The sequence below is a fragment of the Geotrypetes seraphini genome, chromosome 10 (genome assembly GCF_902459505.1).
Source record: "Geotrypetes seraphini chromosome 10, aGeoSer1.1, whole genome shotgun sequence".
NCBI classification, from domain to species: domain Eukaryota; kingdom Metazoa; phylum Chordata; class Amphibia; order Gymnophiona; family Dermophiidae; genus Geotrypetes; species Geotrypetes seraphini.
In genome coordinates, this window is record NC_047093.1 from 48,877,345 (window position 1) to 48,892,477 (window position 15,133).

The window sequence follows — 15,133 nt, forward strand, 5'->3', positions numbered from 1 at the left end:
CCTCATGTGTATTCTGGAGCCCTGTCAGCTGGGTATTATCCTGAGGATTAAGTTGTATATCACTGGTTTAATAAAACTTCACAGCTCAAGATCTTTTATGACCTTTGATCTGGTTCTGGCTCTTTCTCCAGGTTTTTCCTATTGCAACAAGCTTCTTCCCTGGGAAGACAATGACAGAGATTGCCAGCAGTGAAGTGGGTCAAGCTGCTAAAATGATTCTCAACAATGCAATTTCCTGTCCTGAACTTCCAGATTCCAGCCAACATGAAACAGTGTGGAGAGAACCCAAAATCCAACACTTAAACAGCTTTCTATATCAGTAATTGTATGCTTGTACCATACCCTACAGCTGGGACTTCAGGAGCTGTGCTCTTCCTCCTTACTGTATTATTCCAACACCACCTCCTGCCAGGAGAGGCTGGGACTACAGGAGCTATGAGCTATCTTGTACCATTTGCTACAACACATATTGAGAGAACCAGAGATTGCAAGTGCCATACACTTCCCTCTGCTAAGACTACTTAACCTTAAGTTCCCCTGCACTATTTTTTGCAGCAGTGGTCCCCAAATGTGGCCTGAGGGATCCCTGGACAGTTGGCTTTTTACGATATCTTGTGAATATTCATTATGGATTTGCATACACTGGCTCCACTGTACACAAATTTTTCTTACATATTCATTGTGGATATCCTGAAAACTGAACAGGCTGGGGATTCACCAGGTCAGACTTAGGGATCACTGCCCTACAGCATCTCCTGTTGGGATAGCAGGAGCCATTTGATTTTTGCCCATTATCTGAGTACAGCTATATTCTACCTATGGTAAAAGGGGAAAATTCTGCTAATTTAGGGCCTCAACTGGTTACTATAATGCTTTGTGCTATGGGTTATATTTACTTCTCTAGGAACATCCAACAAAAGCAACAGGAGCTATTTTCTCAGGTCAAGGACATAGAAGATGAGGAAACACAAGGCTCCCAGGACCACTTTAGGCATTATGTATTAGATCAGGAATTAGACATCTCACAGCCAGAGAAAAATGAAGGTGAGTAACTGACATCTGGTGCTTCACTGAGTACATCTAATTCAATACACAGAGCTGTAATTTAGCAGCAAATGCTGCATTTTTTATAATTATTATAGCTCAGAGATATATATGAGGCAGTTTCTACAACAGTAAGCTTATGATTTAGTCATGACACATCTAGAAAAATATCTTTTAGATTAATTTGTGAGCTCCTTAAGGATTTCCAGGGCCAAAGCACAACCATAGAATATATGCCACTGGAAAAAGTTGTGTCAGTATTAGATCTTAGTCAAGTAGAGGAGATTCAGGGGTAGAGGGGGTGGAATTTCTAATGGTGAAGGTTCTGCTTCGTCTGAAAACCTGACAGCAAAAGAAAACCATGTACGTATGGCCAGCAGTGGTTTATTTTTTTAAAAAAAATGTTAAAATTATAACTATCTATTTCAATCTATGACCACTTTTACATGTAAAAATTACTTCTGTAACTACATTTTATTAATTGCCATTTCTACAACTCCTTTCACCTGTATGGGATCTGACTGTAGAAGTATGTACATCATCCTCTGAGGTTACTGACCAACAGCAGTTCTGATATAAAGAAGAACAGTGTTTACACCCATTTACAGCTGAATAAATTTAAACTATTGAGTCTATATGGCTTCCTCATGTATACTTCACTGTTTTTCCCTCCCCATCTGTTCCTTCCCAGGTCGCATACTTTCTATATTGCTGGAATAAAATACGAGTACTGCCCTTCATTTTCTTACATACCCAAAAACTGCTACAGCCTGATTCGCCTATAATTAATCTTCACTGGTGTTATCTTACATTTTCACCATGACCCAGAGTGAGTAAGATAGCAGCATATTGTTTTAGCACAGCATTGGCAGGGCTTCCCTGGTTCCTGGTCCACTGCTGTGAGCCTTATCAAATTAAAGATTTTATTTTAGGACAGGAAGCTGCTTATAAATAAGGAAGAACAAAATCTGGCTGGACTCAAAAAGTTTAAGCTGAATGCAAGAAATAGCTATAGTTCAGTGTTCCCAAGGGAATTACACTGAGACACTACTTGCTAGAACTTGCCATATGCAATCTTATAGGGCTGCCAGGGTGGCAAATTCCAAAGTTCAAAGACAGGTATACTATTGGTAGACAGGAACTCAAATTCCTTTAACCTTTATCTTATCAGTGCCTAGGTAGTGTGACAGAGTTTCGCTAGGGCAAAGACTAGCCAGCAAAATAGAACTTCAGTTTCTTATCTCTGCACACCTGGGCCTTAGTTCATTGAGATAGGTTTGACTGAGGTAGCAAGCCCCTTCCCTTGAGAGATTCAGAGCAAAAATGTGGGCCTAGTGCAAGACATGCTACACACTCTGGGCAAAGTCTTCAGAAGAAGAAGTTGATGCGAGAAGCCACAGTTTTGCAACCTGTAGATGAAAAGATCTGCTCCTCCTCTGGAAAGTAGGTAATACTGTCTGTGACAGACTGGAGAAGGTTCTCCTCCAGTGGTAAATCCTGCTGCTTTAGCTCACTCTTCACACACTGCTTAACATGGTTCCGCTTTAGTGGCAGAAATGGTACAAGGTAGTCAATAAGCTGTTCATCAATAATCTGCGACTGCCAGAATCCATCTGTAAAACAGGACAGAAAAGCAAAGGGTTACAACAAAATATAACATAGATACTAATTAAAAGTAGCCCTACCATACATCACTATCTTGTACCCACTTCTAAACCATCTTTTTCTTTGCCCTACTTCAGGGGTAGGCAATTCTGGTCCTCGAGAGCCGGAGCTAAGTCAGGCTTTCAGGATATCCACAATAAATATGCACGAGATAGATTTGCATCTCAAGGAAGCAGTGCATGCAAATCCATCTCATACATATTCATGGTGGGGATCCTGAAAACCTGACCTGGCTATGGCTCTCAAGGACCAGAATTGCCTACCTCTGCCCTACTTCATAGAAATAAAAAATGGAACATAGACCCTCCCATTGCTTCCCTTTCTCTCTTCTTTGTGCAAAATTGGTCCAACCTGAACTTTGGTTTTACTCCCACTTTGCCTCTTAAGTTCCTCTAAGCTTATCCTAGGTTGATAAAAGTAGAACTCCTGTGCATGCTCTGGAAGCTGCTGGATTCTTCAGAGCTCTTGAGCAGGAAGCAAGAGATGCGCAGCCCCCCTCTCTCAATATTCAGTGCTTTTTAACCAGCCAGGAATGGTCCCTGGCTGGTTAAATACTGGACTGGACACTGCTGCATTCTGTTTGAATGTTGCTATAGTATTATCTTTTTCCTCCATAATATCAAGATTGAGTTTTATTTAGAAACTGCTAATCCAACAGCTGTATCCACTACTGGAACGAATGTACATCAAATCATGATAAGTTTCAAACCAAATTAATGTATAAAAATCATCAAAATGTCCCAAAGTAATCACAGTACATATATTTGGCTTTAAGTTCAAATTCAGCTCTTCTTAGAGTAAAATTAACATCCTGAAAATAATATAAAACAGAATATGCAAGTCTCACCTTAGATTTCCCAAATTTCACAGTAATGCTAGGCAAACCAGAAGGCCATCGCAGCTCAAACTGACTGACTGTTTTACCCAACTATGAAGGGTATAAAGTACAAAAGACCTCACTAAATCCCTCACCTATCAGAAAGCAAAAAACTGGAACTCCTCATAGAGATCAGAGCCACAACCAAATATGCCATGTTCCGCAAATATCTAAAAACATGGCTGTTCCAAAAATCCATAGGAAAAACTAATGCAAGCAGAGCTACACAGACTTAAACCTATTTGTAAACAGACTAAAGTACCACTCGGGGCAAGGACACCAAAATTTCTACAAAATATCATAGGAACCTAACATGTAAGACAACCATCCTCAAAAACATTTATAAAAATATAATTCAATATTCACCTCTGTCAGATATCTAAATGTTTATGAAGTAAGTCTATATATTCCTAGCACAACTTTTGTAATCCACATAAGTCCTAACATAACATAATGCTCCAAACTGTCATACTACCTGGAAGGCTGATCTGAATGTGGCCTTAAGACACAGATGTGTTGACTAATTTGAAGTCCATACCCTCCTTGACACAGAGTGCTTGGCTATGGGAGACTTATAGAATTTTACTGAGAGCCAATTTTTACACCAAAAACAACTATTCTATAGTGGGGGCACTCGGGCAACCACCTGCCTTAAATGCAGAATGCCAGATAGTAGATTTGGGCAGACGCATAGTGAATTATATGTCCACACTGGTGGGCAAGCCTATACAAAGCATCCCTTCTCAATTAGTGTTAGATCTCCCCAGTGCCTAAGGCCACATGGCTAAGGAAAATTTGGCCTTATGTCAGAAAATGTGCCTGTTAGCCCAAAAATGCATTTTGCAGCACTGGACGCCTATTGGCACTGGAGTAACCACTTACACCAATTGGCCACATGGGAAACCTGAGATGCCAGGGGGACACGGGTGAGGAAGCTACTATTCTTGAAAATTTGGGACCCTTATGTACAATCCCTACATCCAAGGGGACGTAGCTTATTGCTACATATATTGGACTAATTGCATTTCACTACACCAAGGGTGAGATAGGGGAAGGTGTGGTGGTGGAGAGGTTGATTTGGCTCAGTTGTGTTTGATTTTGGGATTTGGAACAAGGTAGTGGGGGGAGGTATTTAGATCCTAACAGGGGATGGAGGTGTATTTGTTACTGGGAGGTTGGGGGTAGAGTGTTAAGCGCACAATAGAGCGGATGGTTCATGCAGATTATTGGGTCAATGTATACTTCTGACTGTATTAGGTTGTTTGCATCTCCCACCATTAGATCTAATTTCAAAGGGGAGGAGGAATATTTATTATTTTATTCTGAAACCATTGATGACACGTTGGAATGTTTATTATTTCTTCTGGAAAATGACCATGTTGAAAATTTTGTATTTATGTGTGAGCTGAACTGTTGTCATAAAACTTTTTCTTGCTAACATAATGCCCCATTTTGGTAGCCCTCTTCTGAACTTCCTCCATCCTACTCACATTCGGTCAGAAACCCCCACCATGATATGCTTCTTCCTCCAGGCCTGAATGCCAGCAAAATGATTGCAATATTTGGAGGCTGTCTGTAATAATCTTATGAAGCACAAGAGTGCACAGCTGGTCTACAAACTTTCAAAATATTTGTATGCTGGCATACAGGATGGAACAGTATAGTAGCTTTTTGTCCGGGGGTATCCCTCCCTCTTGGATGCTTATTCATTAGGGATTAAGAAGGACTCTACTCTGATATACTTTCCGCCTTCCATTTGTATGGATGCTTTCCCAATGGTAGGGATTGTTGGTACAGCAACTTCTTAAGATGCAGGTTTAGCCAATACTCTACTGTATATCCATTTGGAGATGTCACATCTTATGCGACACAGGATACTGGCTTGAATCTATTCTGGTAACTGTTGGAGAAAGGATGCTGGGCATGTTGCTTTGATCTGCCCCAATATGGCACATTTTGAGATGTGTTGTTAAAATAAGTATTGCCATCTTTCCTTTGCATGCCTCCAGACCAGTCCAGAAATGTGGGTTTACACATTTCTACCAACAAATGAAAACTGCTAAACTACTGGCTTTAAGACATCCTGACGGTCAAAGAATTTATGGTCTTAACTTTGAGAGTTCTGCTCATAAATTGACCTCTTAGAAAGATTAGTAGGTCCAAGGACATACATTTTTACTCATAATTTCACTAAACTCAAATTTAGAAGCATAAAAAGAGGGTGGTAACAGGCAAATTTGGGGCAGAGAAAAGAAGTTTAGGCATTCAGCACTGATTTTCAGCACTAACTTCATAAATTCGACCAATAGTTCTAGGTCAGGGATGCCCAAAAGGTCGATTGCAATCGACCAGTAGATCGTAAGGACAACGTGAGTAGATTGCGGAGCCCATCCTGGGCTCCGCAATAGACTCACATTGCCTTTGCGTTCTCCCTGCTTCCCCGATGCCGCAAAAGCCAGGCGCATGCAGCCACTGCACAAGCACCAGGCCCACAAGCCTCCTCCCCCGACATCAATTCTGACATAGAAGAGGAAATTCCGGGCCTGGAACTTCCTCTCTGACGTCGAAGGAAGAAGGCTTGTGGGCCCGGCGCTTGTGCAGTGGCTGCACATGCCTGGCTTTTGCGGTGTTGGGGAAGCAGGGAGAAATCATCATCATCGACAGCGGTGAATGGGGGGGCAGGGAAAGAGAAAGAAAGACACAGAGCTTCATGCTTCCTGGAATTAAACAGGCTGCTGTTCTTCCAATGACTAACTAACAGTGCTGCCTTCTCTGGAAAGAGACAAGGGAGAAAGACAGAAAGTGGGGGCAGGGAGAGAGAAAGAAAGAGACAGAAGGGCAGAGAGAGAGGAAGAAAGGGGATGAGGAGGACAGGGAGAGAGGAAGAAAAAGTTGGAGGGAATGGAGTGTGTCGGGTGGCAGGCAGGGAGAGAGGAAGAAAAAGTTGGACTCAGGGAGGGACAGAGAGAGATGTTGGTTGGGGAATGGAATAAGGTCTGGAGGAGAGGAAGCATGCAGGAAGCAGAAAGAAGGGAAGAAATATTGGATGTACAGTCAGAAGGAAGTGCAACCAGACTCATGAAATCACCAGACAACAAAGGTAAGAAAAATGATTTTATTTTCAAATTTAGTGATCAAAATGTGTCCGTTTTGAGAATTTATATCTGCTGTCTATATTTTGCACTATGGCCCCCTTTTACTAAACTGCAATAGTGGTTTTTAGCGCAGGGAGCCTATGAGCGTCGAGAGCAGCGCGGGGCATTCAGCACAGCTCCCTGCGCGTACAGTGTGTTTTGTGGTTTTTTAAAAATTTTATTGTTGGTAGATCATTTTGACTTGGTCATTTTAAAAGTAGCTCGCAAACCAAAAAAGTGTGGGCACCCCTGTTCTAGATAAACAAATGGCAAGCTTAAATTTCTGAGCATGCCTTTCTAAAGCATCTCTCCAAACGAGTTACATACATCTACCAACAGATGGAGACTGAGACCTACCAACTTCTTTGTAACACTTAAGTAGGCTGTGCATTCCGTCAGTCTGTTCTCAATCTCTAGCAGATGGTAGATGTAGTAAGTCAGTGAAGTTCTGGAAGTTAGACCTTACTTTCCTCCTCTTTCACAAAAGCCAGCAGCATGGGCAGTGTGATAAATGTTCCAGTGCCCATAGGAATTGAATGGATGTCGGAGCATTTGTCATGTGACACTCGGCTATGTGACTTTGTAAAAAAAAAAAAAAAAAAAACAATCACTAAAAGGAGATGTCTCTTTTAAATTGGAGATTATTCTTTGCCTGGCCACCCTCCAATCTTCAGGTACTACAGACAATTTTAGCAACAGATTATAGATCACTAAGAGCAGGTCAGCAATTTCATGTTTGAGTTATTTTAGTACCCTGGTATGTATACCATCTGGTCCAGGTGATTTATCACTTTTTAACTTGTCAATCTGGCTTAGTGCATCTTCCAGATTCACCGAGATTTCTTTCAGTTCCTCTGCATCATCACCCTTGAAAACCATTTCCGGTTCAGGTAGATCTCTTACATTTTCTTCCGTAAAGACCAAAGCAAAAAATTCATTCAATCTCTCCGCTATGACCTTATTCTCCCTGAGCGCCCCTTTATCATCCAACGGTCCCACAGATTCCATCACAGGTTTTCTGCTACTAATGTACCTAAAAAAAATGTTGTTTTTGCCTCTTTTGCAAGTTTCTCTTCATATTCTTTCTTAGCTGTCTCTATCAGTGCTTTGCATCTAACTTGCCAGTGCTTATTTTCTTCATTCGGATCCTTTTTCCATTCTTTAAAGGATGTTTTTTTTGGCTCTAATAGCTTCTTTCACTTCACATTTTAACCACACCGGCTCTCTTTTCCTCTTCTTTCTACCTTTGCTGAAATGTGGAATACATCAGGTCTGGGCTTCCACAATGGTATTTTTAAATAACATCCACGAGTCTTTGACAACAGGTGATGTTCCCATTCCTATGAGTTGATTGCAGAAGGATGAAATTTACATTCTTCAATTCCACCTCCTTCAGTGCTGTAGAGCCCCCTTCATTTTTTTCTTGTGCAGGCAAGTTGAGAAGGTGTGATCCTGATCTGCTCTGATATCTTTTTATTATTTTCATTTTTTTAAATCTGAGTTCGAGGCTTTTTGGTGGTGGCGAGGTCCTTGATGACCCCAGGACAGCTTTGTTTGGGAGAAAATGTAGACTCTGGGTCAGACATCTGCAACTGGCAATGCAACCCTCAAGGTTCCTGTCTAGCTGGTCTGCATTGGATCTTGAAGCTAGCTCATATTCTGATTTATCAGGTGCTTGAGTACAGGTCGTTTGGCCACGGTTTCAGTCCAGCAGGGCTTAACAGGTGCCAGCTGCGTAAGTTACTTCCCCCCGCTGTGTGGACCTGAATTGACCTCTACAGTTCTCATAAATACTAACTTCCACTCAAAAAATCCACCTTGAAGCATGCAAGAATTTTATCTTTTACATTAAGGGGCCCCAGTGGTGGAACCAACTCTCTAAACAAAGTTGATTGATAACTGATCGTAAGACATTCAAATCTTCACTAAAAACACATTAGGAGGTATCTCACCTAATAATCTGTGATGGAATATCACTAAGCAGATATGAAAGGACAGGCTAAAGAGCTGGAACCTAAACCTGAGAGCTGATGTTACTTAGCTAACCCCACCTTTTACTAAACCATGCGGCCTGGAGCGCTAAATGCTCTAATGCTCACAGAATTCCTATGAGCATTGGAGCACTTAGTGCTCCAGACCCCAGTAGAAACCTTTACCGTTGCTTAGTAAAAAAAAAAGGGGGGGAGAAATGTATAAAAGCATCTTGTTTTGTCTCTAACACGATTGTATACCTATAAATTTCACCCCACCCTGTATTTGTTAACTCTAAAAAAAAAACTCTAAAGATGTATCTCATCTTAAATTATGTATGTAGAGCTGTAATCCACCTAGAAACCTACTGATAATGCGTAATATAAATCCTTCAAATTAATAAACTATGCCTCTAATTTTAGATCTGCATCGGTAAAATTTAGGGGCCAATATTCAAAGTGATTTTTAGCCAGTCGCTGAGCAGTTAAAATCGATTTGGTCAGGGATAGCAGCTAATTTTCAGCAGTCCTTAACCGATTAAGGGCCGCTGAAATTCGCAATTAGTGCCTAACTCAAAGCAGGCTATGTTGAGGGTGTTCCAGGGATGGAGTCAACACTTTACTGCTAGCAGTGAGCAAAACACTCACCACCATTGGTTGAATATTGGACCTATAATTTTTTTTCACATTCCAGCTTGTTTTGTAATTGGACCATGACGTGAACTTTCTTCAATAATCTATCATGATTATAACCTAGCCCTCCTTTATCAACAATACAACTCCCTTCTATTTTGGTGTAGGTTTCAAAGAAACAGACAATATATCAAACTCACTGTGTGGATTGTCAAATACAGCCTTAGAAATGGCTAATTCCAGATCCCGTAACTCCATTTCCTCCCGATCTTTTCGAGCACGCCAAAATTCAAGTGTCACATGGTTAATCTGTTCCCCTCCAGCATTACTAGAGAGAAATGAAAATGAAAAAACAGTAAGACTGAGAAAGCCTCCATACAGATAAGTATACAGGATCACCAATACCCATGCAACTTGGGTGTGATTGTATGGGATGATCTTTAGGTGGCTAAACAGATGGCAAAATCTAGAAGGATGCCAGGGTGCATAGGATGAAGTATGGCCAGTAGGAGAAAGGAGGTATTGATGCCCCAGTATAAAACTTGGGCGAGACCTCATTTAAAATATTGTATACAATTCTGGAGGCTGTACCTTCAAAAAGATATAAAAAGGATGGAGTCGGTCCAGAGTAAGGCTACTAAAATGGTGTGTGATCTTCATCATAAGGCATATGGGATAGACTTAAAGATCTCAATCTGTATACTTTGGAGGAATGGCAGGAGAGAGGAGGTATGATAGAGATGTTTAAATACCTATGTGATGTAAATGTGCATGTCGAGTCTCTCATTTGAAAGGAAGCTCTGGAATTGAAGGAGTCTGAGACTGGTTTCCCTAAAATCTGAACTAAGTTTTCTCTTTACCAAGGATGCTGGTTTGTGTTTAATAATAGTATCTGACTTATGTCACATATTAATCTGCCTGCACTATGTGCCTTAACTGCGTCCTGTTTGTGCTGAAAACATGACCATATATGTATGTACTTTGCCCTCCTGGACATGTAATAATGAAACTGCAAGGATTAGAAAAAATTAGAGTTGCTCTCTATAGGACTAACCAATAGTAAAGCGGGCTTAGGGCCAATGTATAGCAAGAATTTGTGACAAGAGTAGAGAATGGAAAATTGCAGCTAGCATCCTTTTGTTTTAGACAGGAAACATAAATAACACTGAACATCCTTTTTTTCTGCACTTCTGAGGCAAAACTTTACTGCACAGAAGTCTTTCGCATATATGCTGAATAAAACAAATACCTGTTGCTTTCTTCAGGTCTCTGATTATTGTGGCTGCCCAAGTGACCTTTCAGAATGAGAGGGCATAGGATGAAGTTAAGAGGTGATAAGCTCAGGAATAATCTAAGGAGATACTTTTTTAAAGAAAGGGTGGTAGATGCGTGGAACAGTCTCCCGGAAGAGGTGGTGGAGACAGAAGACTGTGTGAATTCAAGAAAGCCTGGGATAGGCACGTGAGATCTCTTAGAGAGAGGAAGAGATAATGGTTACTGCGGATGAACAGACTGGACGAGCCCTTTAGCCTTTATCTACCATCATGTTTCTATGTAACTCCAACAGCCATGATTCTGGAGTACACTTCTCTCTCGGTATTTGCGGGGGATAGAGACAAAGCCAGACTGCGAAGAGTGAAAAATCACAAATAACTTTGTGACGGTTCTGACCCACCACAGGACCTTACCTCCGATCATCTCCTTCCGTGTGTGTTTGCAGGGGCCAGTGTGTGCGCTTCAGTGTTGGGCCAGGCAGAGCGAAGATCGTTCCTCTCTGGGCTGGGCAGCCTGTGCCAGCCTTACTTGGTGGTCTAGCGGGCTTTTGGGACAGAAGCGATCTTCCTACGCTCCTGCCCCATGCAGATCGCCAATAGGAAATGGCTGCCATGAGCTCCCGTAGTCTCTCGAGACTACGAAGGGGGCTCACGGCAGCCATTTCCTATTGACGATCTGCACAGGGCAAGAGAATAGGAAGATCACTCCTGCCCTGAAAGCCCGCTAGACCAGGTAAGGCCGGGATGCCGGGGGGAATGCGGGAGGGAGGCGGGGAAGGTCCGAAACGAAGATTCCCCCCCCAAAAAAAAAAAAAAAATCGCGAATAACCGAATCTGCAGTCCCAATAGCAGCTATGCCAAGAACCTGGCAAAAAATAGAAGAGCAATGTATTCCACCTACCTTACAAAAATGAAGATAGCTTTCCTATAGTTGGTGCCGAAAACAATCCAGGATGAGCCCAAGAAAGGGACTATCACATCAATAAGCCCTGGATGCATCTTATCCATTTCGTCAAAGAGGAATATAGAGCGTGCACACGTGCTAAGGTTCCCCTGGATCCAGCGCTTTAGGTCATCCTGCAACAGTAAAGTTCCAATACCGAATCACTAACGAGATTTCTACAAGAGTATCTAGTGTTTGAGGTGGCAGTTCCAGATCACTGCATGTGCTCACCTTGTACTGCTCAATGCGCTCTGCATGAGGGAAGTGCAGAGTGGGAGAAAACTGATGAACAAAAGGACTGCGACTGCCATCGAGGTACAAATGCTTCACCACTAGCGAACTGACGTAAGTTTTGCCAGTGCCGGTCCAGCCATGGAAGGACAGCACCAATGGTTTCAAAGGTTCCGCCAACTCCACAAAGTCGGTCACAGCTTGCAGCAGCAGCTCTCGAGCCAGGTGCTGCCCAAACACGTTCTGTGCCAAGTCACAGCCCAAACCTGCGAACACAGAAGCATCCAAGAGTGTCACATCAGGGACACTGGGGACCCTCTGGAAATGGCAGGACCAACCCTTGCGAGGACCCCAGTTTCACCCTCCCAATTCCACCAGTCCCTCACCCTCAAGATCGGGCTGGAAACGACACTCGCAGGCGTCAGAAAAGCTGCAGCGAAGTGAGCGCAGATCCCAGCAGAAACCGGAGGCACAGAACACGAACAGCAACCTGAACCCATCCAACAACTCCATAATTACCGAGGCCCGGGGCACGCTGGGACATGCGGTCATTAAAGACACTTCCGGGTTGGCTGCCTTTCAGGGTCTTGAACTACAGCCCCCAGGATATCCCGGGATTGACGTTAGCAGCACAAGTCAATCCGAGCGCGCAGTTGAAAAGGGAGGAATCTTGCTTCAGTGACGTTTTACGTTCCGACGCAAGTTTTTAGACGCTAGTTTTCTGTGTTTCTTCTAAGTTCACCGTGTACTGCTTATCGCTTCTCAAATAGGCATGAATTCCCGTTGAGTTTTGCTTAGCAGCATAATTCTAACAAATGTAGGCTTTAAGCTATTTTTTATTCAGTTTCTGCATTCAAGTTCGCACTCTCCTGGGTTAAATGTGCATCTGATACTTTCCTGATGCTAGAATCATTTTTATCAGAGCTTAAGCATTTTCTGTCTTTACTACTTCATTCAACTGCTTTGTGCTTTAGAAAAAAAACAAGGATCATGGGTGCTGCAGGAACCATTTGCTTCCCCAGTAGTTTAGTCAAGAGAAAGAACTTTGAGCTGTTGTTATAAACGGGTCTACAACAAATGGTAGGAAAATCCTACCAATTGTCGGGATCCCATTATAAACACCTTTAGCCCAGTGGTCGCCAACCTTTTTCACGTAAAGGGCCACACTGTGAATACGAGAAAGCTTTGAGAGTCACCTAAAGATTTCAAGCTTCTGAAGGATTCTCTTTTAGCTCTAATAACTTCCTTCACCTCACTGGTTAACCAGACTGGCTGCCTTTTGGTGTTCCTTCCTCTTTTTTTTTAATACTTGGAATATATCTAGTCTGGGCTTCCAGGTTGGTATTTTTAAAGGGAAGGGGTAAAACGCGGACCTGACGGACCTCGCGGATCTAAACCCACACATCCTTAAAAATGTGAGGTCCGTGCCACTTGTAGTTAGTTTCTGGCTCTGACAGACCTCAGTGACAATTTAGCACTGAGCATAGGGAGGGAAAAGTATTAGGATCCGTCAGCGCTACAATGTCATCGAGGTCTGTCAGAGCCGCGGACGCTACAATGTAATCGAGGTCTGTCAGAGCCGCAGACCTCAGATTTTGAAATTTACTGGGGCTGCAGTTTAAAGGATTCATTTTAGAGCCGCCCCAGCACTAGTCTCTGGCTCTGACAGACCTCGGTGACATTTTAGCACGGATGGATCCTAATACTTTTCCCTCCCTATGCTGAGACAGATCCGTCAGCGCTAAATTGTCACCGAGGTCTGTCAGAGCCAAAAACTAACTACAAGCCGCACGGACCTCAGATTTTTAAGGACGTGCGGGTTTAGATCCGCAAGGTCCGTGAGGTCCGCGTTTTACCCCTTCCCATTTTTAAATAACATCCATACCTGATTAATATTTTTGACCTTTGCAGCAGCACCGCTGTTTCTTTCTTTTTTTTACCATTCTCCTCATGTTATCATAGTCTCCTTTTTAAAGTTAAGTTCTGCTGTATTAGATTGCCTGTGTAAAACTTATTGTAAACAAATCTGATCATGTTATGATCACTGTTATCAAGCGGCCCCAACATCATTACCTCCCTCACCAATTCATGTGCGCCACTAAGAACTAGACCTAGAATTGCTTCACCTCTTGTCGGTTCCTGAACCAACTTCTCCATGAAGCTGTCTTTGATTTCATCAAGGAATTTTATCTTCCTAGCGAGCTCTGATGATAAATTTACTCAATCAATATTGGAGTTTTTGTGAAGACCCATGAATAAGGTGACCATACGTCCCGTTTTGAACGGGACAGTCCTGTTTTCGGATCCCCTGTACCGTTTTCCCACACACTGCTTCGGGACGCCAAAATGTCCTGTTTTCAGGGACAGCATCCCGAAGCTGTGCGCAGGGACAACAGGACAGGCGATCGCTTCCTGTCCCTCCTTGCCGCACCAAAAAACAAAACAAAAGCAAAAACGTCCCTTCTGGCCCGATTTAAACTCTTCACACCCCCTCCCCCCGGTCCACCCAGCCGCTGCTCCTCTGCTTACCTTCCTGCCTAATCGCGCCCAGAAACCTTCTTCCCGATGTCAATTTTGACGTCGGAGAGGACGTTCAGGGCCAGCCAATCGCTGCCTGGCTGGCCCGAGCGTCCTCTCCGACGTTAGAATTGACGTCAGGAAGAAGGCTTCTGAGCGCGATTAGGCAGGAAAGTATGCAGAGGAGCAGCGGCTGTGGACCAGAGGGAAGTTTAAGTCGGGCCTGGAGGGAGGCTTTTTTTATCCCATGGTAGGGGGAAGGAGGTAGGCAGGCAAGCTGACTGGCTGGCTTTGGGGGAGGTAGGTAGGTAGGTAGGCAGGTTTTGAGGGAGTGAGGGAGGCAGGCAGGCAGGCTAGCTTTGGGGGAGTTAGGCAGGCAGACTGGCTCTGGGGGAGGAAGGCAGGCAGACTGGCTGACTTTGGGGGAGGCAGGCAGGCAGGTTGGCTCTGGGGGAGGTAGGCAGGCTGGCTCTGGGAGAGGTAGGTTGGATCTGGGGGAGGCAGGCTGGCTTTGGGGGAGATAGGCAGGCAGGCTGGCTGACTGGGGGAGGAAGGCAGGCAGACTGGCTGACTGGGGGAGGCAGGCAGGCAGGCTGGCTCTGGGGGAGGTAGGCAGGCAGACTGGCTGACTGGGGGAGGCAGGTTGGCTTTGGGGGAGGTAGGCCGGCAGGCTTTTTGGGAGGGGATGGGACAAAGGCTGGAAGGCAGTGAGGGGGACATAGGAAGAAGGAATGAAGGAAGGAGAGAAAGAGGCAGAGAAGGTAGGGGGATTGTAAATAGAAGAAAAACTAGAGAGATAAAGGCCTGGACCAAAGGAGAAAGACAGGAGGCAGAAGCAGGACTTT

At 43.6% G+C, this 15,133-nt stretch overlaps 2 protein-coding genes across 5 annotated transcripts in view; one reads left to right on the forward strand and one right to left on the reverse strand.

The window, feature by feature from the left end:
- TTC16 (tetratricopeptide repeat domain 16) overlaps positions 1–1,679 on the forward strand; it is a 47,209-nt gene extending 45,530 nt beyond the window's left edge. For 3 of the 4 annotated variants that reach the window (XM_033960066.1, XM_033960067.1, XM_033960065.1), the window contains one exon: positions 132–1,679. In XM_033960066.1, coding sequence (XP_033815957.1) covers positions 132–323 — 192 coding nt within the window. In that variant the 3' untranslated portion in view covers positions 324–1,679. The remainder of the gene's footprint in view (positions 1–131) is intronic. The other variant, XR_004540776.1, reaches the window with a different exon arrangement.
- Positions 1,413–12,318, reverse strand: TOR2A (torsin family 2 member A). Its single transcript, XM_033960068.1, has 5 exons — positions 12,158–12,318; positions 11,772–12,037; positions 11,499–11,674; positions 9,524–9,651; positions 1,413–2,657 (listed from the first exon to the last, which is right to left on the reverse strand). Exons 1-5 carry the CDS (start codon positions 12,282–12,284, stop codon positions 2,413–2,415), a joined length of 942 nt encoding a protein of 313 aa, XP_033815959.1. The 5' UTR covers positions 12,285–12,318; the 3' UTR covers positions 1,413–2,412.
- Positions 12,319–15,133: the final 2,815 nt, after the last annotated feature.

Coding starts and splice junctions, on each gene's coding strand:
- TOR2A (XM_033960068.1), bottom strand. CDS start 12,284: ATGGAGTTGTTGGATGGGTTCAGGTTGCTGTTCGTGTTCTGTGCCTCC. Junction 9,652..11,498: donor GCTATCTTCATTTTTGTAAG/GTAGGTGGAATA, acceptor ATTTCTCTCTAG/TAATGCTGGAGGGGAACAGA. Junction 2,658..9,523: donor TGTATTTGACAATCCACACA/GTGAGTTTGATA, acceptor CCTGTTTTACAG/ATGGATTCTGGCAGTCGCAG.